The sequence below is a fragment of the Pezoporus occidentalis genome, unplaced genomic scaffold (assembly GCF_034315485.1).
Source record: "Pezoporus occidentalis ecotype Australia unplaced genomic scaffold, CSIRO_AGI_Poc_V1 ctg4, whole genome shotgun sequence".
Taxonomy (NCBI): domain Eukaryota; kingdom Metazoa; phylum Chordata; class Aves; order Psittaciformes; family Psittacidae; genus Pezoporus; species Pezoporus occidentalis.
Window position 1 is genome coordinate 22,264,712 of NW_026915724.1, and position 26,150 is coordinate 22,290,861.

At 43.4% G+C, this 26,150-nt stretch overlaps 1 protein-coding gene and 1 long non-coding RNA gene across 3 annotated transcripts in view; one reads left to right on the plus strand and one right to left on the minus strand.

The window, feature by feature from the left end:
- Positions 1-1,376: 1,376 nt before the first annotated feature.
- On the minus strand, positions 1,377-4,701 carry LOC134171057 (uncharacterized). Its single transcript, XR_009967465.1, has 2 exons — positions 2,979-4,701; positions 1,377-2,284 (listed from the first exon to the last, which is right to left on the minus strand). It is a non-coding gene; the product is annotated as an uncharacterized LOC134171057 (long non-coding RNA).
- Positions 4,702-9,090: 4,389 nt separating this feature from the next.
- Positions 9,091-26,150, plus strand: part of RAB31 (RAB31, member RAS oncogene family) — a 61,662-nt gene continuing 44,602 nt past the window's right edge. The window contains exon 1 of one of the 2 annotated variants that reach the window (XM_062633001.1): positions 9,091-9,246. In XM_062633001.1, the coding sequence (XP_062488985.1) occupies positions 9,208-9,246 (39 nt within the window). In that variant the 5' untranslated portion in view covers positions 9,091-9,207. Of the gene's footprint in view, positions 9,247-15,513; positions 15,591-26,150 lie in introns of those variants that run through there. The other variant, XM_062633000.1, reaches the window with a different exon arrangement.

Here is a 26,150-nt window from a genome sequence, read left to right on the forward strand (position 1 = left end):
TCACTTGGGCTGGATAAACAAACCAACCAGCCCTCAGTTTGAGCTTATTTTTGGGGTGACCGGCCCAAGAATAGGTGTACAACAGGGTTCCCTCAAAGGGATGCTTATGCCCTTACTTCTGTGTTGGAATAAATAAGACATTAAGAACTTGCTATGGGATAACACACCCAGGGAGCTCTGCATTTGGATAGAAGTCTTTGAACTCACACAGTGTCATTTACCTCCCCTTCCTGCAGGATAAAGATAGCTGGGAGTTCAATTTTTCCACATCCTCTGTGCAAATCATGTGCGACCCAGGTCCCCAAATCCTCTGTTATTTCCAGAGGTCTGACTTCCTTAATTCCCAGGTTGCTGTTTGCTATGCAGCCACAAGCAAATGCTATGATTCAGGTCACCCAGATGCCCAAGTGCTCCCATTCTCTATGTAGGAACCAAAAAAGAGATACCCACCGAGGTGTAGTTCATCTGAGCATTTTTGGAAGAGGCATTAAAGACAAGACACAGGCCCAGAAGTTCAGTGAACGACCGTAGTTTGAATAAAGCCCAAACTGTCCATGGGCTAAGCTCCTCCCTTGCTAATGACTGCATAAACCCCTGGACCAGGGGGCTGGGCACCACATCTCCTTTCCAGCCTCCTGTCTTACTGAAAGGATTTATTTAGCTTAAGCAGGACTATCCCAAACCCAGACTTCAACAAAGAGCTGAAGAGCTCAACCAAGAGAAGTTTTTGTTTTTTAATATGGCCTAACACCAAAATGAGACTTTTGACTCTCTGGTTTTTGACTGAATTATATTTGGTCTCTGCCAAAGTGTCAAATTTAACGATTTTCTAATCCATTTTATCACCCTTCTGATAACATTAGAAAGATCATGACAGTAGCAGTTTCTCTTTAAGGTTCTCCTGCAGATAGATCTTCACTTTGCTGACTCCATTACTGTAGATAACTACTGCCAGTTCGCTTTAAACTACACCTTCACAACTGACCTTTCCAATTACTGCTCTTTCATTTTTATTTGTCAGCTCTTAAAACTTTTCTAACTGTGAAGGTGAGAGATGCGATCTACCTTATACTTGGTGAAGGTATGTCTGCATACGCTTAGAATGCAGGATGAGTATAGAACTTTGCTTGTCATTAAACTGTTCAGCCATCTTTAAAGGAACCACAAAAATGATTGAAGGGGAGGGTAAAAGATCTGGACTGATAAAACATGCTGCACTGTGTATATTTCCAATTTCTGCTCTTCAAGATAGTCTCTCAGCTATTAGTTATGTCAGGGTAATCAGCCTCTTTTGGTGCACTTAAGGCCCTGACAAGTTATTGCTTATTTGAAGATAGATATATTATTACTCCTCATTATAAAAATGAAGCTGTTGATCAAGTAGTGCATTTAATTAGTAAATATTCAAAAACCTACAAAACATACAGACTTCTCATTTATTTTTAGTTTTGAACAAATTCAGATTATATCTGTGTTGGAGGCACATTGTGAAGTCCATAAACAGCCAGTATTACCACTGATGTACATGGAAATTGGAATAAATATTAAGCAAGGTTTTGTCCTGAAAAAGAAAAATACAGGCATCATAACAGCAATAATTATAATTTGTGTGGCCAAAACTTTGCAAAGCTACAGTTTTCTTTAAGAGTTAATTAGTCCTCATAAAGAACACAGACCCAAAATGGGATTTGGAGTTTATTTCAAACATCCTTCTCATTTCAGGACTGTTTAGACTGGCAGTGGGAAAAGGAGAGGTCGCATTCCCAAACTCAGACTGAAACTCATTCAAACACACAAAAATTTTGTTCAGAGCAGAAACAGGGAAAAAAGAAATAAAGTTAGGAACTCTTAACTTTCATGCTGTAGAAGATTGTTTTGATTGATAAGAATTTCTTAATCAGATTTTTCTTCCTATGAGATTTCTTTCTCAGGTTGTTTTCCTATTTACTGTTTGGACTGCAAAGAACCCTCTCACAGTTAAATCTAAACAAACAAGTCAAGTTTAGCCCACAAGGTATGTCTCTTCAGTCACCACCTGGCCTACAACTGAATTTTAATTTCTCCTTTTCAGTTGCCTCATGAACACCCCAGTTCCAACCAATGCAGACAGAAAGAGTGACACCACAAGCTGCCTACAGACACCCTACTTGCCACCTAAACCACTGTAAGCTCAGAATGGATAGATGCATTTCCATTTGAAAATGTTAATTTGACCCTTGTTTGGAAGATCCCTGTTTGGGTCTTCTGTAACCAGAGGAAGTACCTGTCAACGTGCATTCACTGCCTGATGATTTAATGAGAGAAATCAATGTGAGGTTCAAACCTTCTCTGGCTGGCAGCACACACACACTGGGCATGTTTTAGACACTGCTACTACCACTTGGCAGGACAAATTTCTGACAGTATAAGAGGCCTGTTATCTCTCCTTGGCAATATGCACAATAGGAGCCTACTTGCTTGACAATAAAACATTGGCCTTAATATAATACCCTTTTCATAGTTTACAAGGCTAGGCTTAATTAAAAGGAGAATTGTGGATGCCTTCCTTTCATTTGGTAGTAAACACAGGGTCCTTCACCCCATACAAATCTAATGGTGGTAAAGTGGGCAAAGTTAGCCAGTAGATACTACGCTATTCTTTATGAGAATAGTGCACTATGGAATATACTGCTAGAAGGAAACAGCCGTACTATTCAGTAAATACAGTAGTAATTTATGAGACCCTCACTGGGCTGCTCCTGCAGTGAGCTGCAAGGCAAGAAGGTATCACTGTCCTGCCGCAAAATCTCCCTGCATTTTAAAATAGAGATCTCTCTCCAATTATCACTCCAATCAGACAGCGTCTGGTTGGGTGAAGCTTATCTTTACATTCCTTTTTCAAGCACCAACTGACAGGTATCAGCTATATAGAAGCATGAAAAGAATGGAGCAAACCAACGTCAGCACCACCAGAAGTAAACTGAGACAGTTCACGTCACCTTCCTGGACTCACTCATAATAACCATCATGCTGTGTTCTCAAACTGTACTCCAAATTGGAAGTCTGAAGAAAGGATGTGCAAAACAAAACATGTTACAATAGGTACAGACACTACCGAACTGCAACCTCAAATGCCCACAGTCAGTGAGCCCCTTGTTTTGAACTGCACCTCAGTACACAAAATCACAACAACCTTTTGTTTGGATTGGTGTTTACATTGCAAACACCTGCATGCTCATGCATATTTTTGTATAGAATGTAACATATTGCTGCTCATACAGCATCATGGGCTCACATCAGTATTTTCATAAGGTTCATATGAAAAAGGAGATTAATAATAAGATATGGAGCTTTCATCAGGAATTGATTTTATGAATTCATCCTGTATTAGTCATATACAGGCTGAAGGTAATATACAAGCCAGAGCAGCTGGATGGCTTTTGCTGGACTAAATGAAATACATTAGTGATTTCAGTCTCAGTAGAAAGAGCTCTAACTTGATTCACTCATGACATATCAAGCCTGATGTCCAACGTCAGCAGCTGGTGTTGACTGGCAAATTTACTTGGTAATATGGACATATAATCTATTGGATCACTGAGTTCTGACTTGTGTTATTTCAGGTCATCTCAGAGATTTCTTTTTATGTATAAAAAGCTCTAGTTTTAAATCAGTTTTCTTTTTGTTTGTTGCTCTGACAGCTACTATTAGAAAAATTTTCCAAAGCCTTGGAAAGCCCTTCTCCTAACTTCCAGAATAAATCTATCTAAAGCTAAATTTTTATCTATTTTTGGATCTGATATTTTGCTTTAGCTATTTCCTGCCCTTTCTTGGTGCCTAATTGCCTATAGTATATGTAGTGTTCTGAAGTTGTATCTCAGTTTCTGTTTTTCAGGTGCAAGAAAAGAAACCTTTTTTGATTCTTTCCCTACCTGACAGTCTCAGTGGAGAAATGCAGTGCTGTCACCAGCTTGGGACACTGGCACATCACTTGCAAAGAATGAGAGAACTTGCATGACTACTCACTACCATTCTCCTGTAACAGGAGATTGCCCTGGGGATTAACAGCATACCAGTAGAGTAAATTTGACCCTCTCAACAAACGTACACCTATTCTGCCAAAAATATTCCTCAGGCACTTTAGGAACAGTGCATCTGATACAAGGTCTATCAAGAAGCACGCCAGTAAGCTTTATACGAACAGGGTTTTTTTTCAACAGCAATAATGCTGCTTTTCAAAGGATTTGGCAGTGAAGCTACAAGTAGGTTCTTGCAGAAGTTTATTCCCTTCTGTCCTTTCCCATCAGATTTTCTCTTTGGGAGGGAGCAACTGGACCATATAAATGCCACAAACAAGAGATGTTAAAACATGAAGCAACACTACAATAAAATGAAGTAACAGGCAGCTGCAGGTTCTTCTGGGGCCTAATTCACTTTTTGCATGTGAAATGAAGTGGAATAGCCCAACTGAAGTTCAAAAAATTGCAGTGGCTTAAGACCTATGTGACTGAAATCAAAATCAGGCTCTGAATTTCCACCAGGTCATTCCTGTACTTCCCTGGTTTTCATCTCGGGCAGGAATCTCATGCTGGCTTCCCAGAGCAGCCCTTTTCTAACCTTTGTGGTGATTAAGTAAACAAAAAATAGCATCTTCGAGAATTTTAGCCACTTCCAGAATTTCGTAACCACTGGATTTTGCACGAGAACGAGGGTCTGAGCTGCAAGCTGTCCCTCCTGCTCAAACAACTGCTTGCTCAGCAGCAGCTGCTTTCATTTTAAGAGATTTTGGCAGTTCCTTGGACAGGCACCAGCGAAATGTCTGCTGTCTGTGGCAGCAGTCATTACTGTATTGCACATTTGTGTCATCCATGGGATGCAGAGGTATTTCTCCCCAGGCAGTACAGAGTTAACTTGCCTCCTGCTCAATGTCTGGGGAATAAGAGCTGGGATGGCAGCCCATAGTAGGAGGGCCTGGACTGAACTCCACAGTGAAGAGGAGGGATAACATTTTTGTGTGGGGAAGATGCTTGCCAAGAAATCAAGACAGAAAGCAACAGTGGGAGAAAGGAAGTAACTCATCAGGTGCTTGGGAGAGACAACAGCAGTTCTGGGAGCTGGGTGTGCATCAAGGTCTTGGACTCATCTTTCTCTACCTAGGTCACTCACCAGGGAGAGAGCAGGAGGAGGAAGGCAGATGCTTTCGTAAGTCTGGGAACATGGCCAGCAACTCACAAACATCCAGTTTCCTACGAATACAGGCTAGGTAAATACCACTACACCACTTCTAGAGAGGAAGAGACTGAGGTTGTAGAGAACTTTTAAACATAGGACTAGTTTTCTACCAGCATGAGGCACAGAGGGGCAGGAATATGTGCATAGGGGCAAAGAGAAGGGAAGCAGCAGCAGGCCCAGTATGAAGACAGGCTGAGAAAGTTGGGGCTGTTCAGCCTGGAGAAGAGAAGGCTGCGTGGAGACCTCATAGCAGCCTTCCAGTATCTGAAGGGGGCCTATAAGGATGCTGGGGAGGGACTCTTCATTAGGGACTGCAGTGACAGGACAAGGGGTAACGGGTTAAAACTTAAACAGGGGAAGTTTAGATTGGATATAAGGAGGAAATTCTTTCCTGTTAGGGTGGTGAGGCACTGGAATGGGTTGCCCAGGGAGGTTGTGAATGTTCCATCCCTGGCAGTGTTCAAGATCAGGTTGGACGAGGCCTCGGGTGATATGGTTTAGTGTAAAGTGTCCCTGCCCATGGCAGGGGGGTTGGAACTAGATGATCTTAAGGTCCTTTCCAACCCTAACTATTCTATGATTCTATGATTCTATGACTGCTGGAGGACCACATGGCTGGACAGAGCCAGGTTAGGTACCCAACCCCAGATCTCACAGCAAGGCAATGCTGCATGCAGGAGGAGAATAACTTAGTCTTCTGCACTCCTGTTCTTGTGCCTCTAAGCAGGAGGCTGTCTTCTTCCTCTATTACATGAAAGCAGTGGTGCTACACTGAAAAAAAAAACCTTGAGTGAGTGATAGGATAGTTCCACTTTAGCTGTGTAAGCAAAACAAAAAGAAAGACAAAGTGAAGGATGAATCAGTCCTACCCTCCCAAGACTAGTGCTACCTTGAATTTCTAGACAGGCCTGAACAAACTTTCCAATTATCACACTCAGAAAGCACCTTGAGCCAGATCACATCTTGCTGGCTTGAGCACACCTCTGAGGACCTAAATATCTCAATGAATTTGAGATCAGTGCAATTGCACTGATATAAAATGACAATAAGATAAAGGATGGTCTGGCTTCTGGAAACTAAAGAAAGTGATTTCTGAAGAGAGAACAGATTACTTGAACCTTTAAGGGAAGGCTGCTGAAAAACAAAGCCCCCTGACTTTCTATTTCCCAGAAGGAATATACAGTTGGGTAGAAAGAAATGTAAATCACTGCTTCAAAACCTATAATTATTCATTGGATGAGAGGCTACAAAAGGGACAAAAAGGCAACCTTTAGGATGTTTTTCTTTGCTTTTAACCAGCCATTTGAAAACACTGCAACATGACCAATTCCTCAAAAATGTTTTCCTGACCACAGCGTCTTGCATGCAGACAAACACACAGATTATGCCAGTTCCTGGAAGAATGAACGTCATGAGCTTTTTTTAATACTAGAGTACATGTCTGTTTGTATTGTTGTTTTTCTCTTATCTCTCTAATTTGGGGGGATATTCCCTCCCTCTTTTTTGTTGTGGTTCCTGGACTCTGTTTAAACATGTACAGTAGGTTATTCTTTTTTCTCCGGTTGTTCTTTTTTTTTGTTTGGCTCTTCAGATTTTTTGCCTGTGCAAGTAAAATTGCCCTTCCTAACACTGTCTCTCATGGTGTTTCAGCCTGAACAGCTTCCACGGGGTCACCTTCGTGCTACTGTTTTAAACAATTTGCTTATTTGAAAGTAGCTAATTGGTTATCTGCTATATTCAGAAGTAAGCTTTTGAGGGCTGGGCTTTATCCCTTCCTTAGTGAGGGCTCCTGTCTCACCACTGTGTATCTGAGAAGCAGTTTCCCCAGATAAGAAGAAAGATGGGGATCTGACTTGTGCTGGTTTTTATTACAGTGGTACTGAGTCAAGGCAGCAATTAGGCACGTACTCACATGCCTTTGAAGTTGGTGGGATGTATTACCATCTTGAAAATGGAGAGGCTTAAGCAAGTGCTCTCCCAAACTGGAACTTTATTAATTGCACTCTAGTGGATGCCTGCATTGAGAGGCTTTGGAAGTTCAGGCGCCTCAGTTAAAGCTGCAGAGTCAATGCACATACAGTAAAGCACATTAATCTGTTCTGTGGATGCTCTCATTGCCATTACATCATTGCAGCTTAATCCGAGCATCCCTATGGACAAGCCCTCAAGCTTGTGACACAGAACAGCTTTGAACACACTCGGCCTCCTTCTGTAATCCACAATCTAATGTAGATTAGAATCTAGGGTAATTCACGTGTTTTTTGCTGAAATTAATTTGGCTGATATAACAGTTTATGTGTGCATTGAGCAAAAATCCCCAACTTCAAGAATTCCAAAATCGGGACCAGAGGGATAGATGACTAATGGGATACATGAAAGACATGGAAACGTTTAAAGATGTGACAAAAAAAAAAAAAAGAGAAGAATTTATGGAAAGGTGATCCCTAACCACAGCACTGTCTGTGAATCTCAGTCTCTCAACAGTGGAAAAGTCTGAATCAAAGTTACAGGAGCAACATTAAACTTTGACTGAAAACTGAAAGAAAGGATGGGGGTAGGATGGTGTAAAAACCTTAAAAATTCGTATTTGTAGAGCTAATTACGAGCTGAAATGTCAAGCTGCTTTAAATTAGTTGTGCTTTGAGTGCAAACTGCAATTGTTCTGTTTTAGTGAGTGTATCCTATTTACTTATTGAAAGACTTCATTGTATAACACATTCTTGTGGAAAAGCAATGAGCAGACAGACTCCCAGCAATACTCTTGGCTGTTTGAAAACCTGCTGTGTTTTGTTTCTCTTCACTAAATTCTCTTAAAAGAAATAAATCAAAGCTTAATTAAATCACAAGCATCTCTGCTGAGTGTCTCCTTTGATTTCCCTTTTGACACTCTCTCCTGACAGGCTGTGATACTCCACTAGAAACGCTTTGTGTTCTCCTCCTTGGGGAAAACAACTACTCTGCTCCAAGCATTGCCTTGGCCTAGGATTCGGGAGCTCTGGAAGAGGCTACCAGTGGGAGCAGAGGACCCCATGTGGAACTAATTAGTGACATAATGAACACTACAGCAGTTTATGGGCAGGAAGCTCTTAATGACGTGGCAGTAATCTCACAATGACTAATCGAGATTTCCTTCATTTCCCTTTAGCAATTCTGATACATTAATGAAAAAAAATAAAATAGAACTGTAAGCACAGTAGAGGTTATCACTTGAAATACCTGGCAGACAAAGCACTTCTGCTTTCTGGGGTTATAGCATGCAATTCTTCTCTATAAACTCTGGGACTTTGGGACTGAGAAGAGTGGTTACACACACACACCCCACACCCCCCCATTGATTTCAGCCCTAATACTCGCTGTGATGTAATATTTAGCATAACTTTCAATCACGGAGTGCAGCCCTACCATCAACCCAAGGCTGACTGGTGTAACCAAAACCGGGTATGTATTAGTAGGATTGCGTAAGAACAGAGTTATTCTTTCAAAGGTTTCTCTTTTAAAGTTATTCTTTTAAAGGTTTATCTGCATATGTAAAGGCAAACTTAAAAATACAGTGGATGGATTCAGATCGTTTCCTGCCGCAGCAGGGCAAACCCGGTGTCTAGACCAACACATGGTGTGTGGGTCTAAGGGTACGTGCAGCCCATGAAGGATGCACAACTCTCTCCCCAGTTGTTCCCCTCACAACACGCGCTCTCCCCGCTCACAACCCTGTTCCAGGGCGCAGCACCGAGCAGAGCAGCTCCTCCAGCCCCTAAACCGACCCGGACCCACCACAGGCCTCCCACAGACGGGACCCGCGACGATCGGCAGCCGGGGGGCAGCGCTGAGGCGGGGCCGGGGCCGGGGCCGCGCACATGTGACCGGCGGCGGCGGTGGGGGCGGCGCCGGTCGCGGTCCCGGCCCTGGCCCCGGTGCCGGAGGGGGTTGTGGCGCGCCGCGGCGGGGCAGTGCGGAGCGGCGGCGGTGGGGGATGTGGAGCGGCCGGGCCCCGGGCAGATGATGGCGATACGCGAGCTGAAAGTGTGTCTGCTTGGAGTGAGTACAGGGGACGGCAGGGTTCGCTTCCCCCCTTTCCTTCCCTTGCCGCCTGGCAGGTCGGGACTGAGGGAGATGGGGCGCTTGCTAAAAACGGGAGCGCTTCCAGCCCCTCTCTCTTTTTCCCTCCCGTCGAGAGCTGCGTCTCTCCGTCCCGGGCAGGGGGCTCGCCCGCGGTGAATTCCTCCACGCCGAAACTTGGCACCCGCGCACTGCGGGGAGGAGAAAGGGGGGCTTTGGTGGCCTTTTACGTGTAGGTTCTGCCTTGTTTCTGAACTTTTAAAAAGTGAGACGGGCGCAGCGGGTTGGGGGTTGGTGATGCGAGGGGAGAGCCTCCCACAGCGCTCCCCGGAGAGGGGCCGCCGCCGAGCCGGCTCTGCCGGGCGCGGGAGGCGGCGGTGGTGGTGCCCCGGCGGAGGGTCTTCCTCCGGTGCCGGAGCTCCGAAAGGCGTCCGGGAGGGTTTCTCTGCCCGCAGACCCCGCGGTAGGCCTGGCTGTCCTGTCACTCGCAGCGACGGCTTCGCCGAGTCCCGGCAGCGACGGTGGGACGCGAAAGGGAGGAAAGCGGCACCGAAAACGGCGTTTTGGGCGGCTCCTTGTCCCGGGCGCGTTGTGTCACCCATGTGCCGTGTCGGTGCTTTGTTTAATGATTCACTTGTGTTTATTCAGGGCTTTTGCTCGGCTCCTTGTGGGAATGCCCTTTCTGCCGCTGCTTTTTCTTCTTTTCCCCCCGTCCCCTTTTTGCTCGGTTTGGCGAGCCCGTGTGTGCATTTCACATCTGGAGCAGCAATGTGCTTAGCTGTGCAGTTTGGCTCTCCTGCCCCCTCTCTGCCCTGCGCTCAGGGAGTTCAACAGCAAAACTGTGCTCACCGGGTTGTTGCAAGCACCGCTGGAGAAGAGTGTCTCCTCTGCTGACGGTTGCTAGCAGAGCATCACTAGTCGGTTTTGTTTAGGCTGCCCAGGGGGGTCGTGGAGTCTCCTTTGGAGACGTCCAAAACCTTCCTGGACGCATTCCTGTGTAACCTGCTGTAGGTGGCCCTGCCTTGGCAGAAGGTTGGACTGGATGATCTCCAGAGGCCCCTGCCAACCCTAACGGTTCTGTGATTTATTGATATATTTAAAATCAAACATACCAAATTACCATGTGTAGGTTAGGCTGCTTTTAGATCCCCATCTCTGTAAGCATTCAGAAAAGTTGCATGAATGAACGCCTTTTAGAGTGAATTCTCTTTCGTGCATTATCAGTGAGTTGGACATTTTAAAAAAACCCAGACAAATACAGACACTCGAGTTCTCTCTGACTTGTGTTGACACTTACCCCAGACGGAGTTGGGTACATTGCCTCTGGAGTCAGTGGCAGGATGTGGTACCAGGGCACTGGAGAGTTCAACCCAAAGTATTTGGCAGTGACCATTCGTCTTTTCTCGGAGAGAATTCCTGCCGCTGACTTTTAAAATGGCACAGAGACAAAATAAATGTGGTTTATACAAACATGAAGAGTCTGTGGTAGAATATGTGAATGTGTCTTATTTGCCAGCAGAAAATCCTGTAATTTTATAGAGATGAAGTTGTCCTGTGGGATGATGTTCCTCTTGCCTATTATTTATTGATGGTTTGTAACATGAAAATGTACTGGAGGTTTTGCAAGGCAGTTGTTTACTTCTTTTAAGACAGGAAAAGAAACCTATAAAGCAGCTCTGTGTTACTAGGAGTATGCAATTACTCTGTAGATTCATTAAAATGACAGGGTGGCAGTGGGAACACTCAGGAAGATGTTAAGTGCCTGTAGTTAGAGATGCCAGTAGTTATTGAGATGTTTCTTCTTGTGTTTTAATAGGGTATAATCCTAGAAAACCATCTACTTTTGATCATAGACATCCCATTTACTATGGAAGTTAACACTCTGTTTTCCCCAAAGAGAGGAATCCTTTAGATGATGAATCTCTTCAGGGAGTTCTGACAGATTCCAGGACAGGGAAAGTCCGTATCTGTCTGTGTAAACAAGTGCAGACGTTAGTCTGATCCGCTTGAAAACTAGATGATAACTCAAAAATGTGTTTTCAGGTCTACCAAATCTTGGCGGCTGGCTGTTCAGTAGGTCCTGGACCTAGTAGGTTAATCTGTATTGTATCTAGTAGACCCCCTGGTCTGGGCATGTCCAAGTCCCAAGATTACTTCATATGCTCATTAGAAACAGGGATTAAATCAGTTTGTAAACCTGTGTCCCTCTTCACTTCTGAACAAAGTCCTAGGCTGCCCCTCTAAAAGACAGGAGGATCACTGATGGTCTGTGGCCCTCAGCTGTGCAAAGGGCATGGGCGTGGGCAATTTCTGCCACCTCAGAATTCCCCAGTGAGGAAAAATTGTAGCTGACTCAATGTTTTCAAAGCCAGCTTCTCCCACAAGCCCCATTTGGCTGTAGGGGGTCTAGATGGGAAGGTGAGGAGAGACTGACAGAGAGAAGCCAGAGCTGTACTCCATGCTGCTGGCCCAATAAGCTAGCCCAGTGCTCCAGGCTCAGTGTTTGGACTGCAGCCATTGTGCTAGAGGTGGGGAGTAAGTATCAGCTTCTGAATGTAGCCCTGCATTGCCGTGAGGGAACATGGCCTGTAAGTTTTAGTGTAAATCTAGCAAAACTGGGATTTGGGTATCTGCGTTTCACTTCCTCCGCCTCCAGAGAATCTTGGGGATTTTAAAACTCTCTGTGGGTGTGATGGGAGTGATATGGAGCAGCCTGGAGTAGTGTGCAAGAAGGGGATGGTCTTGGAGTTTCTAGATGGTGAAGGTGACACCAGCAAGAGAACCGCAGAGAGGAAACTGGAGCAGGTAAAGGGTAGGTGAGTCAGTTTGGGAGGCAGGCTTTGTTGATGCCACGCTTTGTTATTCATGAGCTCAAGCATGCTCTGCTCTTTGAGGAGAGATGGTTCCAGCTAGCAGGAACAGGAACATGGTGGGCTGGCAGGAACAGGATGCCTACCTAATTGTGCAGTGCCTCACAGCCTGAGGTGTAAGAGCTGCGGAGGTGCAATTCTAATGCTGTCTTGAGTATGCAAGTGGCCTCAAGCCTGCTCCTGAACTGCTTCCACAGTAAATTATTGCTGCTGGGCAGTGAGGTATCTGCACGCAGAAGATGTTAATCTTTGTAAGTGCAAATACTTGAGCACCTGCTCCAAGTCCTGTCTTGTCATCTGAAACTCTTCCTGGTCTCTCGGTCCAGCCTGTTGTTCTCAGCAGTTCTGCCTGTATTAGAGACTACCTCTTCCTGGGGTGGAGCAGGTTTTAGCTACAGCCCAGTTTACGCAGTGAAATGAAGTGCAGCTCCCATTTGACTGGCATGATGTTTCTGCCCTGAGTGGGCACCCTCCTGAGGGGGTGAAGGAGGAGGGCTGGTGTGTTCCTGAGCCATGCTTCAGTGCTGAGATGTGTCTGGCTGCCAGGTTTCCTAATCTGGCTGTGGCTGCTGAGTGCCATGTGCCTTGGCTCTCAACATTGTCTTTATGTGGGCTGGAGGAGTGATTTACAGCTCTCTGCCAAGTCCTGACATAACTCTGTGTGGCAGCCTCCGGAGGGATTGCCAGGTTTGGGGCTGAGGCAAAGTTTCTTTTCTTTGTCACTTCCTGAGGAAACTTTGACAGCCCTTCAGTGAGGCTTTGGGAGGTGGCTGGCTAACTACCGTCTAAAGTGACTTCCATTACTCTTTTCCTTGTGTTTTTGTTTATTACATTTTTATGCTGTGACTGTTCATCACAGGACCGAAGCAGTTAGGAAAGGGAGAGGCTTAGAGGTCATCCCTTGACCCTAAAGCTCCTCTTCTAACTTTCCTGACATGTTTGTTTTGTTTGTTCCTTAAAAACTCAAGATGAAGTTTTCTCTTGTCACAGGGTTATGTCTCAGAGCTTAACTGCTCTTACTGTGGAAAGTTTTCCCTGAACATAGTGCCTACAGCCTCTTTGGTTGAGACTTCATTCTTTTCACCCCTGTTTGTGTTTCCATTTTCTTGTTCATAAGAAGTCACTTGCTGCCATGCGTTCTGCTAGTGTGCAGTCTGAAGCTGGTAAGCCTACGTTTGTAAACGGAATGACGTTTCCTCTCTGGAGGAGAAGGTTTCCTCAGGTGTTTCTCCACAACTGAATCCCATTTGCTGGTATGGAGAACGGTTTGTTACCTTTGGCAATGTCTCATACCTCAGTGTGCAGCTCAGAATCGAGCTCAGATTTGTTTGACATTCAAAGTAATTGGGAATATGATGATAGTTTTCTTAAGGGGAAAATCTCTGTTTTTCTTACCTTTGTATCATGATAATGTAAAGCTCTGGATTCTGATGGTGGAGAACAAATTCCTGTAAGCTGAGCATATGCATGCATCAGGCCTTTCAGTGCAAAACTTAAGTACCCACTCTTCTCCAAATATCTATTGCACTGAACGTGTAGGACTGAGAACCTTTTGGTTTGCATTGGTGTTTATAAACGACAACAATTTTACTACTCTTTTGACTCTAAAATGTTTTTGTTATTAATGCTCTTAGTGCCTGAATGTCCCAACTCAAATAGGAGCACTGTTGTTAAAAACAAGAATGCACCCCTGGATGTGTTGTACCAGTTAAGGACCTTTCTCCTCGCTAGATAAGTGCAAGGGGGTCTACACGTTGAGCATCCTACTGAAGACAGTAACGCTACGTAGGTGCGGAAGCTGTGCATGCATCGATGCTGCAGTGCTGTAGCCTAAAACAAAACAAGAGGGACCAAAGTAGTGCAGACATTGAAGGTGGTCCCAAAAACAGAATTGTACTGATGAACTAAATATATGTCCACAAAGTATCTGTCTGAGAGTGGACAGAGACTTGCAAGTGATTGTTTTTTTTTCCATGTTAATAGTTCATCATCATCCACTTATTCATTATGTTTATTATGCAAACAAGGAGCTCTATCATGAGAAATTTTTGAATCGTGACTTTTCATGGCTGCCTGTCTCATGCAGTCAGTGGTGTGAAGTGTACATCATTGCAGCCTTTCCATCAAAGGAGCCCTCATCTGTGTCTCTTCCATAGCCACTCACTTCTTTGCATTGTGGTGAAATATCAAATCACGTGTAAAACTGGACAATGATTTTTCAGTCCCCAGGGAACTGAGAAGCAGACAGCCAGACACTTTGTTAGCATGACTACATATGCCTCATTTCCTTGAGAAATGGTGTTCTTCCTTGGTGAAGAATGCTCTGATGTTTGCACTTAATTCGTGCACGTAGCACTTACATTCTGCATTGCCCTGCTTTGCCATTCAAAAGAACAGTCTACCAGGGTACTCATGGGGACTGGGGTTGGTGATTTTGTTTGGTTTGGTTTCTTTTTGAAAAATACTGCATAAAAATCCAGTTACATACCAAGTGAGAAGTGCCTTTTCTCTTGTACCACCAAACAAGTATGTTCAGAAGCTTAAACTAGCCTTTTGCTATTAACTTATAAAATATTTAAATGGCAACAATCGGATTTTTGCAATGTAGACATTAAATATGTAGGTAAACAATTTCTCAATTTTTAGTAGAATTCAGGGTTTCATATTGACCTTGGCCTTACTGCTTTCCTGCTGTATCAGCAAAACTTCTCTATTTACTCATATCTTCCCTGAAGTTTAGGTGGGATTGCTTAGAAAAGTGAGTAGGCTGGGTCATTACCGGAGCATCCTTCTAGGAAAAGATGAGAGCAGAGACCACATTCTGCTTTCATTTCCAGCAGCACAACCAAACTGGCTTTCTGAAACACCCAAAGGCAGGACTTGAAGCAGGTTTTACTTTCAGTAGCTGCAAAGCCTCTGAAGAGGAAGCTTGCTACTACAAATTAACTGAACAGCAAAAGAATACCCCATAGCTGGTGCCTGTGACTGCACGTGATTGTCTCTGACCCACTGATAATCAGCTCTCAGCTCCCATCTGCTGCTGAATGACACCATGCTGTGGCTATTATCCAGAAATCATTTGCAGGCTGTGGTTATACTGTCTCTCAAATTGTATTTATTTTGGTTTTGCTTATAATGTTACCAGTTTGGGGTTTTCTTTAGGTTTCCCCAAGCCCTTGCTTCAGTCCCTCTGTTCGATTTCTTGGTATTGGATGAAAAATTGTGAAACTTTTGTTTTACAGTAATTCTGAGGAAAAAAAGGAATTCTTTCTACCAAAATAAGGAAGTTAAATTGGTAATAAACTTTCTTTTATAATACATGGATGAATGCAGTTTTAGCCCTACTCTGTGAAGTAGTGCTGAGACAGACTCTGTGAAGCAGCCAGAAACTGCATGCAAGAAATGTGCAGGGAAAAGGAAAACCCTCTCATCAGACAATTCCTTTTAACTAGTGTAAGTCAAGCCTTATTAAAAGGCCGCCTTTTATTCACATTTCAAGTATGTTTTTCAAGATCCTGGTTGATGGTACAACTTGTTTCTAAGGCACTGACTTGCCTTATTGATAGCGTATGTTGCAATTGCAGTGCCGTTTGAGGAAGTGGCAAAGTAGGCATTAACTGAGCTGCTCATGGGCTGCCTCTGAACCTGCAGGGCTTTTGCATAGGGGAGTGTATATAAATTACAGTGCTGGTAAATTTGCAAGCATTGGGTTGTGTCTGAGCTGGGTATGTGGGTGCTGTGAGTGTACAGGCAGGATGGACATATTCTGTCTAAAATTGAGTCTCAAGCAACTCCATGTTGAGAGAAGCATTTCTAGAGAGTCTGGAGCCACATCTCTGCTTTGGTTGCTCTTACCTGTCTTTAGCCTCCATGCTGTTCCTTCTTCCAAATGCCATTTGCCTCCAGAGACTGTTGTTGATCATATATTTCCTGGCTGTGTTCCTGTTTGGAAGAGATCGGGGCAGGCACCATGCTCTTCATTTCCTACACTTTGGTTTTGAGGGGGAAGACAGAGGGGCGAGTTGAAGTGGAACACAGCTGGCTTTAGCAGGTCTGCTGGGTTAACTCCACCTTACCCTCAGAAAACAAACTGTGGAGAGCAGCTTGTTTCTCCTCAGCTTCAGTGGCATGTCACCATCCTGGCTGTGGCTGCTCTGGTGCCCCTGGAGCTTTCTGCAGGGGTGGTGTGAGGACAAAGGTGGAAACAGCTTATCCTTGGGTAGTGCAGGCAGGGAAAGGAGGGCTTGCCATTTCCTGTCTCTCCTGGAGTTTTTTGCACTGGTGGGCTTTCCCTGAAGGGAAAACCTTAAGGTCACTACGAGCTTAGTGTTCATCCTGGTCTTTTCCTTCTTGACATGGCCTGGTATTTCTAAATGCTTAGCATGCGAATCTTTACAGCAGATTTAAGCTGGTTTGCTTTTTCCCCTCTACTTCCTTTGGACAATGGGCTATGTTATAAAATATATATAAAAAAAGAACCCTAGCTCCATCCAGTGCTAATCATACTGGTGGGTTAGATCACCTCATACGTCCTCTGCTCCTTGTCAGGGTTTGTTGTGCCCCCACTACCTTACCCTTACAGCTCAGGGGCAGCTCATGTGAATATAACTCTGCAGCCCCTCACCAGAAGGTGCGCGAGAGCTCCCATGGGGCACGCACTGCTGAAGTAAATGAGCATAAAAGGTGGTTTTACTCACATAGATGTTTTTCTTCTCTCTGCCTAACTTCTAGGGGTTGAATAATGGCATAAGGGTCGAGGTGAAAGGAAGTATTTTAAATTTCATCTCAGCTTAACTTGTAATACACCAGGAAATGGGACACGTTTCAGTTTTCTGCTGAAACATCTTATACAACCTTCCTGTGAACACTTGCAGATTTGAACACCACTGCGCGAAGGCAGATCCAAGCTTTAGAAAGCTGCCAGTGGAGGTGGATGGAAGGCCAGCTTGGAGCAGAGCCTTGTCTAGGCAAATGCCAGTGGTTTGATTTACAGTCTCCAGCCTCGTGGGGCTGCTTGTGAAAGCTGAACAACAGGCAGTGGAACAAATGCTTTGTATTTTCGCCTGGCTATTTTTAACCATAAATGCTAGTTAGTGTGTGGTTTTTATATTTCTTGGAGGAGCTGGTAGAGCAGTTACGGTTTTGTGCTTCTTGTTTTGGACAGAGTATGTTCTTATTTGGGCAACATGTGGAAGTACATGTGCCTGAAATCCAGCTACTAAATACTTTGTGTCCCTGAGTTATTGTTTCCTCCTCTGTCAGCAGAGCAACAGGATGCTGCAGACGTCATCGGGTGTCCCGGTTTGACTGGTCAGCCTCTGCCACACACAACTGCAGGGGACTAGAAAAAACTTGTAAGGGCAATCTGACTTTAAAATGATAAATATCAGCCTCTTGCAGTGGCTCACATACAGGGACTCCCTGAAGCAAATCTTCCTTCACTTTAAAGCCTGTTTACAGAGCCAAAGTGAGTTATAAGTGTTTCTTCAAGTGGGGTTAACTTTGAAAAATTAATTTTTTGTCCCATTTAATTCTGCAGCAAACAAATCTTAATAAGTATTGGTAGGTTCTAATGGTTCATCAGCAAAGCTGTGCTTCTGAGCAGTGTGATGTGTCTGAAGTGATTTTCACATCCTCCTATGCTCACTGGTGACCTGTGCGATACAGCGGGCATTGGATTAGCTTTAACATTCCCTGGCTTATGCTTGTCGTCGGCAGTTGGTACCTTGTCTCCAGGAATGTGTGTTCTCCGGATGCGCCCATGTGTTGCTTTAGAGGCAGAAGAGGAATCCTTAGGTATTTTGTCAGTATCTGGTGTGTGCCAACCCAAAGAAGCTGTAGTAGGGATCCCTGGGCTTCCCAAAGACTGATGTGAAAAGCACTCCTGAGAGGACTCCCTTGAATGTGTTGTTTGACACAAAGGCTCAGCTTGGCCCTTGGGATGTGAATTCATTTTTAACTACTTGATTTAAGGGGGAGAAAATATGTTATCACTGTGGTTAGTAATTGAGGAATTAGAAGCATATTAACAACTGAAAAATTTGAGGTGTTTGCCCATGTGCAGTCCCAATTTAATCTCAAGCAGCTTCTGCTGCCTGTGGAAGCAAATATTATGTTTATTTGCTTAAGACAAGTCTTTGTTAATTTAGAAGAAAACCTCTCAGTGACTGACACACACCACTACCAGCCTATAAGGGCACACTTCCACTTTGTAGCTGGATAAATCTCGTGGTTGGTTAATTCCTGGAGGGATTTAGGAAATGACAACAGATTCTCTTTATAGAATAGGAAGCCCATTATCCTGGCTTCTTTGGTTGCCCAAGGAAGTTGTGAATGCTCCATCCTTGGCAGTGTTCAAGGCCAGGTTGGACAGAGCCTTGGGTGGCATGGTTTAGTGTGAGGTGTCCCTTCCCATGGCAGGGGGGTTGGAACTTGATGATCTTAAGGTCCTTTCCAACCCTAACTGTTCTATGATTCTATGATCTTACTTTATTTTTCCCTTACTGTACTAAATATTTCTATTTTAAGAGTCACAAAATCAACACTTTCAATGTATCTTGTTAAAGCTGATATGAACAGGAAGTTTCCAACCACATTTAGGCCAGAAGTCCTTCATATGGTGCATAACTCATTCTGACTTCAGCCTTTGCAGTACCATGCAGTCTTGCTTTTAGGATATTCAGTTCTTGAGTGTGCTGCAAACATGTTTTTTCTTACACTATCCCTTAAGTCAGCATTTTTCATTTTTTGGATGATTTCACTGTTGTGAAAAATTCAGGGAAAGTTGTACTTCATTTTTGTCTTAGTTTGCCTGAATGTCAGTGAAGGTATTGAACATTCTCCCCCACATTTAATGTCTTCAACTGTTGCAACTCCAGCAGCAGTGTAGTTTGTGTGAATAGTCTTTTGTCAGGCAATTGTTCTGTCCTTTGGTAGCTATTTTTCTCCCCCTTGAATGTTTTGCTTTATATTTTTTATCTGCAGAGTGTGCTTGAAAAGAATAAATGCATGTTTGGGTATTATACAGACACTTGAAGCACATTTTATGTGACAAAACTGGCAGCTATATAAACCCAGATAACACAATTGCTGATTTAAGATTATGTTGTTGAAACCCTAATTTGGGTAGCATCCTTAAGCACATGTTCGATTCTAATCATTGGGGTAATCCCTCTTCAGCAGTGTATGAGGGTACATCGTTCAGCCTTTGCTGAATGGACTGAATTGAATCCCAAGCTTGAAGCTCAGCACATACTTTAATGCACAGCTGAATGCAGGTGTTGCGTGGAGGACAAAGAGAAAAAGTTGATGTGTTACCTGAAATACCTAATTTACAACTCTTGAGCAATTCCTGACGTTTAATATTAAAAGCAGGTAAGTAGCTCAGTTTTACCTCTCCTTGATTTTCAGCATCTGGTAGACTCTTTGGAGATGTTTCTTTGTTTGATCAGGTATTATTAAGCTGATCCAGAGTTTTGTGGCCAGGTTTCCCTTCTCCTTTAGGCTGGTATGGAGAAAAGCAGAGAGTAAACCTTTGGCACTTGTATTCTGTTCAGTCCAAATGTTTAAAGTCTGTCTGAAGGACAGTGGTAATCCTGCAGTCTAAAAAGTTTTTCAGGAATAGTTCTAAGTGATGACCTGTATTAAAAGGAGTGTAAAAGTCTGCATAGAGGAGGTTTGGAGAAACAAAGGGATAAAGAAAGACTAACAGAGGAGGAGGAAATAGAGGACCAAACCAGAGACCAAGGGAAAGCATTAGAGGAGTGTTGTGGGGGATTGAGGAACACAGAGGGAGGGAATGAGGAACACAAGAGGGTAAAGCTGGAACAGGAGCAAGGGGAAGAGAAGCTGAGAATAAGGAAACAGAAAATCATATAGAGCAAAACGATGAAGGGAGTATAATAAATACAAAATAATAAGGTGTGGTGAAAACGCCTGCCACCACTCCCTGGAGTTTAGCCTCCAGTTTCCTTTTTTCTTCTTTTAAAGCTGTAACTTTGTCTTAACAAGCATTGTTTCATTTACATTTCAAAGCGCTTTTGTCCAGCTGAACGTGCAGAATTGTTGTTTATATTGCACTCTGTCACAGATCTGAAAGGAAAGGTCTAATGTCCAAAATCCCTGTGCCTGTCCTTCTGCTGTGTCTGGGGTCTGCGGGAGCTTTAGGCTCAGTCCCACTCTATGCTAAACACTCAAGCTGTGACTGACCTACTGAAGTAAGTCCTGGGGGCAACTCTTCTGTACCTTTGGAAGGAAGGATCAAATCCACTCTTCTACCCCCAACTATTCTTGTCCCCTGAAGAGATGTCCTTAAATGTACTAATCCTTACGGTTTAGCATTCCAGTTGAAATTCTCCCAGTGTGTTTTCAGTTAAGATTTGTGAAGTCCGTACACTTTTGACCATTTCTGGTTTCGGATTTGTGAGTGAAGATGAGAAGAACTGGCCAGGTGAATAAACTCTTTCTTCTCTGAGTCAGTTTTAAGTTGGATATTTATGTCCTGGTTATTCTTGTGGTGAAGAGATGAAAGTGCCTTAACAATAATAGCAACAAAACCCATTTTGGCTCATTTTAAAGGACTTTCCTTAAAAAGCTGAATTTTGTGGCACAGGTTTAGGAGTTGCTAGGTTTAATTCCCGGTGAAATTGATGTGAGCTGAACACATTAAAGAAATCAGCTGCTGAAGGGATACAGTCTTGTGCCGATAATGTCTTCCATTTATGAGCCTGTGTGGTGCAGATAGCTTTACTGTCATTAAGTTTATGACAGCACACAGTAAATCCACAGATAAAGCCCTCAGCCCTGTGTTTTATTATGCTGTGCTTGCTGTTACCTTTTCTGTTTCCTTGCATGGTGACAGAGGGGAAAGCACCAGGCAGGCAGGTCTTTATATGATGCTTTTTAAAATAAGTGTTGATGTTTACTGAATTAGGGAAAACTTTAGATCCAGACAATGGTTGAACATGAAATCACTATTAATCTAAGTTAATTAAGCATAATAGTTTAGTGAAAGGCTTCTTAACACAGGTTTAGGTTTATGCAAACCTCTGGCTGTCTCTTGCTAATCCTGTGTATTGATTCAGGAAATTAAATCCCCCAGCTTCAAGAGTTTCAGACCTCTCCTTGATGTCATTTAGTGTCCATAGAGATGTACATTATCTACATTTACATGTTATTTACATTTAATTATAGGTAACAAACAATGGCAAATTCCAGTAAATCTCAACTCGCCTCCTTCCCCTGTGCCCCAGAGGAAGGAGCATGTTTTAATGCTGGCCAACCTTTAGACTGGATAAGGGAGAGACTACCTGAGACCTTTCAGTGATCATTTGCAGACTGCTGATTTTACAGGTTGTTGCGTCAGCTGAAATCATCTGGTAAGCAGAGGCAGAGGTTTTGGCAATAAAACCAGGAATGAAATCCTTAGCCCCTGTCCTACCCTTGTGGTGTTTCCTGAGCCCCTCAAGGTGGCTGGTATCTGGCTGCCTTTGGCCAGTGGAGAGGCAAGGAAGAGTTTTTTGCCTCTGGCTGTTGGTGGGTGACATACCCTGTACTAGGGCTCTGCTGATTTGGAGCAAAGATCTGGGGCCATGAGGCTGGTTCCTATTTCTCAGGGGAAATGGCTTTATATAGCTGCACCCTGAAACTGCCTCCTTCCTCTCTGTTGCCCATTGCTGCAAAAGAGAAGGGATCAGGCTTTTTTTTTTCTCCAGGACTGAAGTTTTCAACTGGTATTTCAGTTGGCACTCATAATTTGTGTGTTTTTTTTATTCCTCTTTGGGATGAAATGCCAAATTAAAAAGTTGCAGGTGAGGTAGTTCAAATCATGAAGGGAATGTCTGACCATTGAATTGTGTTGCTTACTGAGCTTGGACAGGCAAATTTGAAGGTAATTCAGCCGTTTAACAAATTTTCCAGGCAGCCAGTGGACAATTTTTATATATTACTGAAATGGAAAACTGAACAAGAGCCATTTCCTCAAATGCTGTATCTCATTGTTATGAGTATCTTTAATTGCATAAGAGCCACTACCTTCACTTAATTAAACTACTTTGGATTTGTAGGCAGCCTGGAATATGAAACTGTAATGTTTTGATTCTCAGTTCCAGACTGGCTGGAAGATTTTTAGTATCTTCTATGCAGGGACAGGTAAATGACACTAACAAGCCATGTATTTTGAAATTATGGCCCCTAATGATAGGATTTGTCAAAGGGAAGTGACAGGGTGTTGGAGTATGAACAGAAGCTTGTGTCAAACAGCAGTTCAGGTCAAAGGTTATCTCCTCATATTTTTGTCATAATTTTATAAGCTTCAGCTGCTGCAAATACATGTGCGGGAGGTTCACTTAGGAAAAGAATTTGGTTTGGAAAGAATAACACAAATTGTTATCCCATTTTTTTGCTGCCAAACTGTACTCAAAAACAACATTTGTCAGGATGCTGTTGCCTAACATGTTTACTGAACTGTGAAAGCCTCCGGTTATTTATGAATGCAGTCTGAAAATTGAATTTAGTCTCTCTGATCCCTGCCTTGCACAATGATGATGGATGATATTAAACCCGGTTGGTATGCTGGTGTGTGTGCATATGGCCAATAGAGATAACAGCCTCTACAATCAATACTTGTTATCATTGACAATGTGAGCTACAGCGACTTGTAAGTTACTTCCTTACACTTACACTTATCCTTTACTTAATTTTTCAAATTCAGGGCCAGTTATCAGGATTCCTGAGCCGATGTTATTCACACAGATCTTTAATGTACTTTCAATAGGAATTTATCTGTGGGAAGAGTAGTACACTGAGTGGACTTTTGTAACTGCATGTCCATCTTGAGATAGGGAGGGGAGGAGGAGGATGGCAGCCTGCAGATGTTAAGAGGTCTCCCCAGTTTGTCCAGAAAAGAAACTCTGACCATTTGAGTTGCCAAAATCAGGTATTGCTGTCACTAAAATGACATAGGTATTAATGTATGACTTGCAATTTTTCTTTGTTTGCCTTTGCTTTATTTAGTTCCTTCTTGTTGAGGTTTCACATGCTGGAGAGATATTTTAAGCTTGTTCTTGGTTCCTCCTTTGCTGGCAGGGGAATAATGTGTGGCAACCATCACTGTGGCACCATAGCAGGAATTTCCCATGGTAAACCAAGGCTTTCATTTTTCCTCCTCACCTGAGAAATGAAGTGGTGAACATGGAAGTGATCATATTCAAGTGTCTGTGATGGTGCTCAGGTGGGAAATCAGTGAGCCAGGAACACGGAGTGGTCATTAAAGTGAACTGGGGTGGTGGGAATGAAGAGGTGGAAGAGCATACTATGAAGTGTAAGACAATATGCTTCCCTATCACGGGGCATATGACTGGGTAGGTTTGCCTGCTGCTCTGTGTTATGCTGTGTTCAGGAGGATCCTGTGATTCAGTGATCAATAGAAGGCAATTAGAGGAATTTCTTGTTGGACAGTAGCGACTTTATGGAGTCCCTCAGCCAAGAGTTTCATTTTGGTATGAACCCAAGATATCTCTATGTGGCATGCAACATAATTGATACTGTGCAAGTTTGGATGTTGGGTGTGTTTTTGGATTGGGTTTTTTGTTGTTTTTTTTTCCCTTTCATTTCATTCCTGGTTCATTAAAACAGTGATTTATGTGTGGGTTATGGGCATCCCTTTGCAGCTGCCACTGCTACATTCACACCACACTTACTGTCACCCAGGCTGCACAAGGTGGTAACAGCAGTGGAAGATGCCTCTTGTTTCCAAAGGGGAAACAGTTCAGACACTCTTCTTTCCATCTCATTCTGCCCTACCTGTCTAGTTCTTGCAACTCCGTCGTGCAGTCCTCTCTCACTCCTTACCCAGGCTGTTGGTTCCCAGTTTAGCCCGTACTCCTTCCTCTTTTCCTCCTGTCCTGCTATGGCAAAGTTGACCGGTTTCTTCTCCCTGAGTAGCAGGAGTCACCAGGTGGTGCTATTTCCCAATTAAATGCCCTACCTTGCATTGCAGCACAGTCCAATAGAAAGGTTTTACGGTGTTTGGTTTTGTGATGGAGATTTCCTTGGTGCGTCAGGGAGTGTGAGGGGACTTGCATCTTGCCGTGTGTTCAGTCTTGAGTCATATTATGAAGCAAAGGCGTTCCCTGTGACTTAATCAGCCACTGCCTCAGTTCAACACTGAGGTCCCTGGAAGGGTAGGCTGTTTCTACACAGCTCGTGAGTATACTGTTCTACTCAAAAGCTGCTTTACTGTAGTATAAAGCATGAGCAAGTCTCACTAAGGATATCCTCAGGCTTTGCACTGTTGAACTGCCCCCCTTCCAGCAAGAGGTTTTTTTGCTTATTTGTTGGCATGTGCTGCTACTCCCAAGGAGATGTGTGTGTGTCTTCTTGTTTCACCTTTCATCGTCTCATCTTCTTAGTCAGCTGGATTGATACCACCTTATTTGCAGCTGCTTTTTATGGATGTCATGCTCTTACTTGAAACTGCCGAGGCAGTTCAAAGCAAGGAGTTCAGCATGTTGAGCAAATAGCCAGTGCCCCCAAAAGCCACAATTTGAGATGAAGGAATGCAAATAAACACCGAGTTCCCGTATTCCTTTTCACCAGACTAAGCAATTCTTCTTCCACTATATGCTGTCAAGGGCATAAGAAATTAACTGAGATTCTGTTTTTTGATTTAAATTTCAAATCCTCCATTTCTCTTGGCAGTTCAGCTACTGTTCTGAATTTGATAACTTACGTGAAGAGGGGGATGAAATGTGTAAGGAATGACACAGAGAACTAGCTGGAAATTTGATGTGGGGAAGAAGTCTCTAACTATTAATAAAGATTGAAGGCTGTTATCTTTGCTGTCCATACTCTTACTACTGTGGTGGTGTGGTTATCTTATACTCTGTACAATAAGATGCTGTGATTAAGGATAGATATCTAAATTAGAGTATGGGTTTGGGTTTTTTTTTGACTGAAGCACATGGGCTTTAAAAATTGCTAAGTTAGACATAAGTTAGAGCATAGTAGGCTGCAGTTGCTTTGTTGTTATTATTTTTTAATATATTCCACAGAGTTGCTGTTCCTGATTCATGTTGCAGAGAAAGGAACTGAGGTAGCTGGAGTACTGACCCACAGGCTATGTATTCTTCATAAATTACATTTCTGTTTTGCTTTATGGTTTGTTCTATTTATTTTCATTCTATTGGAGTTATTTTAAAGAATAGCTCTAAAGGAAGTTTCTTGGATCTCCCTTTCCCTCTGCAGCCCCCTGTCTCATAGATAAAGATCGTTTTATATTCCCATGCCAACTTTACATGCGTAAGAGTTAACAGCTCATGGAAGAGCAGCACGGTTTGTAAGCACTGGGTGAGTAAATGCGCAACAGCCACATGGGCCACTTTGTGATTTCTTGGGTTGTAGACAGTTTAACTGACTGCTAATCTTGCCACCCACTGCTCATGCAGTGTAAAACAAGGATTTGTTCCTTACCGCTGATCTAATGCCGTAACAGTCTCTCTCTTAAAACACTTAAACAGTTCTTTGCCACTGTACTGTCTGAACATTTTACAGCTATCACCGATCTAAATCCCCGTAATGCTGTTACAAGGTAAAATCAAATAATTGTTATTTTCATGTAACAGCTAGTGAGCTGAGAGTGAGAGCCAGAAATTCCTGTGCCAAGTGCAGTCCTTGCAGCACTAGGAGGAAGGATTGTATTCTGATATAACAGGACTACCTGTCTCTCTGAACAAGTGGTGCACTTCTTAAGTGTAGAAGGAGCTAGAGTTAATCTAATTGTAATGTGCACCTGAGGAAAAAGCCTATTTTGTAGCAGATTTGTGCTGCTCAATGCCAGCACTGGCCTGAAATTACACTAGGAATTTGAAATGATGTGTAGGGCTTTTTAATTGGGAGAATTGACACAGACCATATTAACTTTATGGAAGTCATATACTGACTTAAAAGATAACCATTATTACCACATCTCATGAGTTTAAAGAAGGGCATGCAATGAACAGAAATGCAGACTGG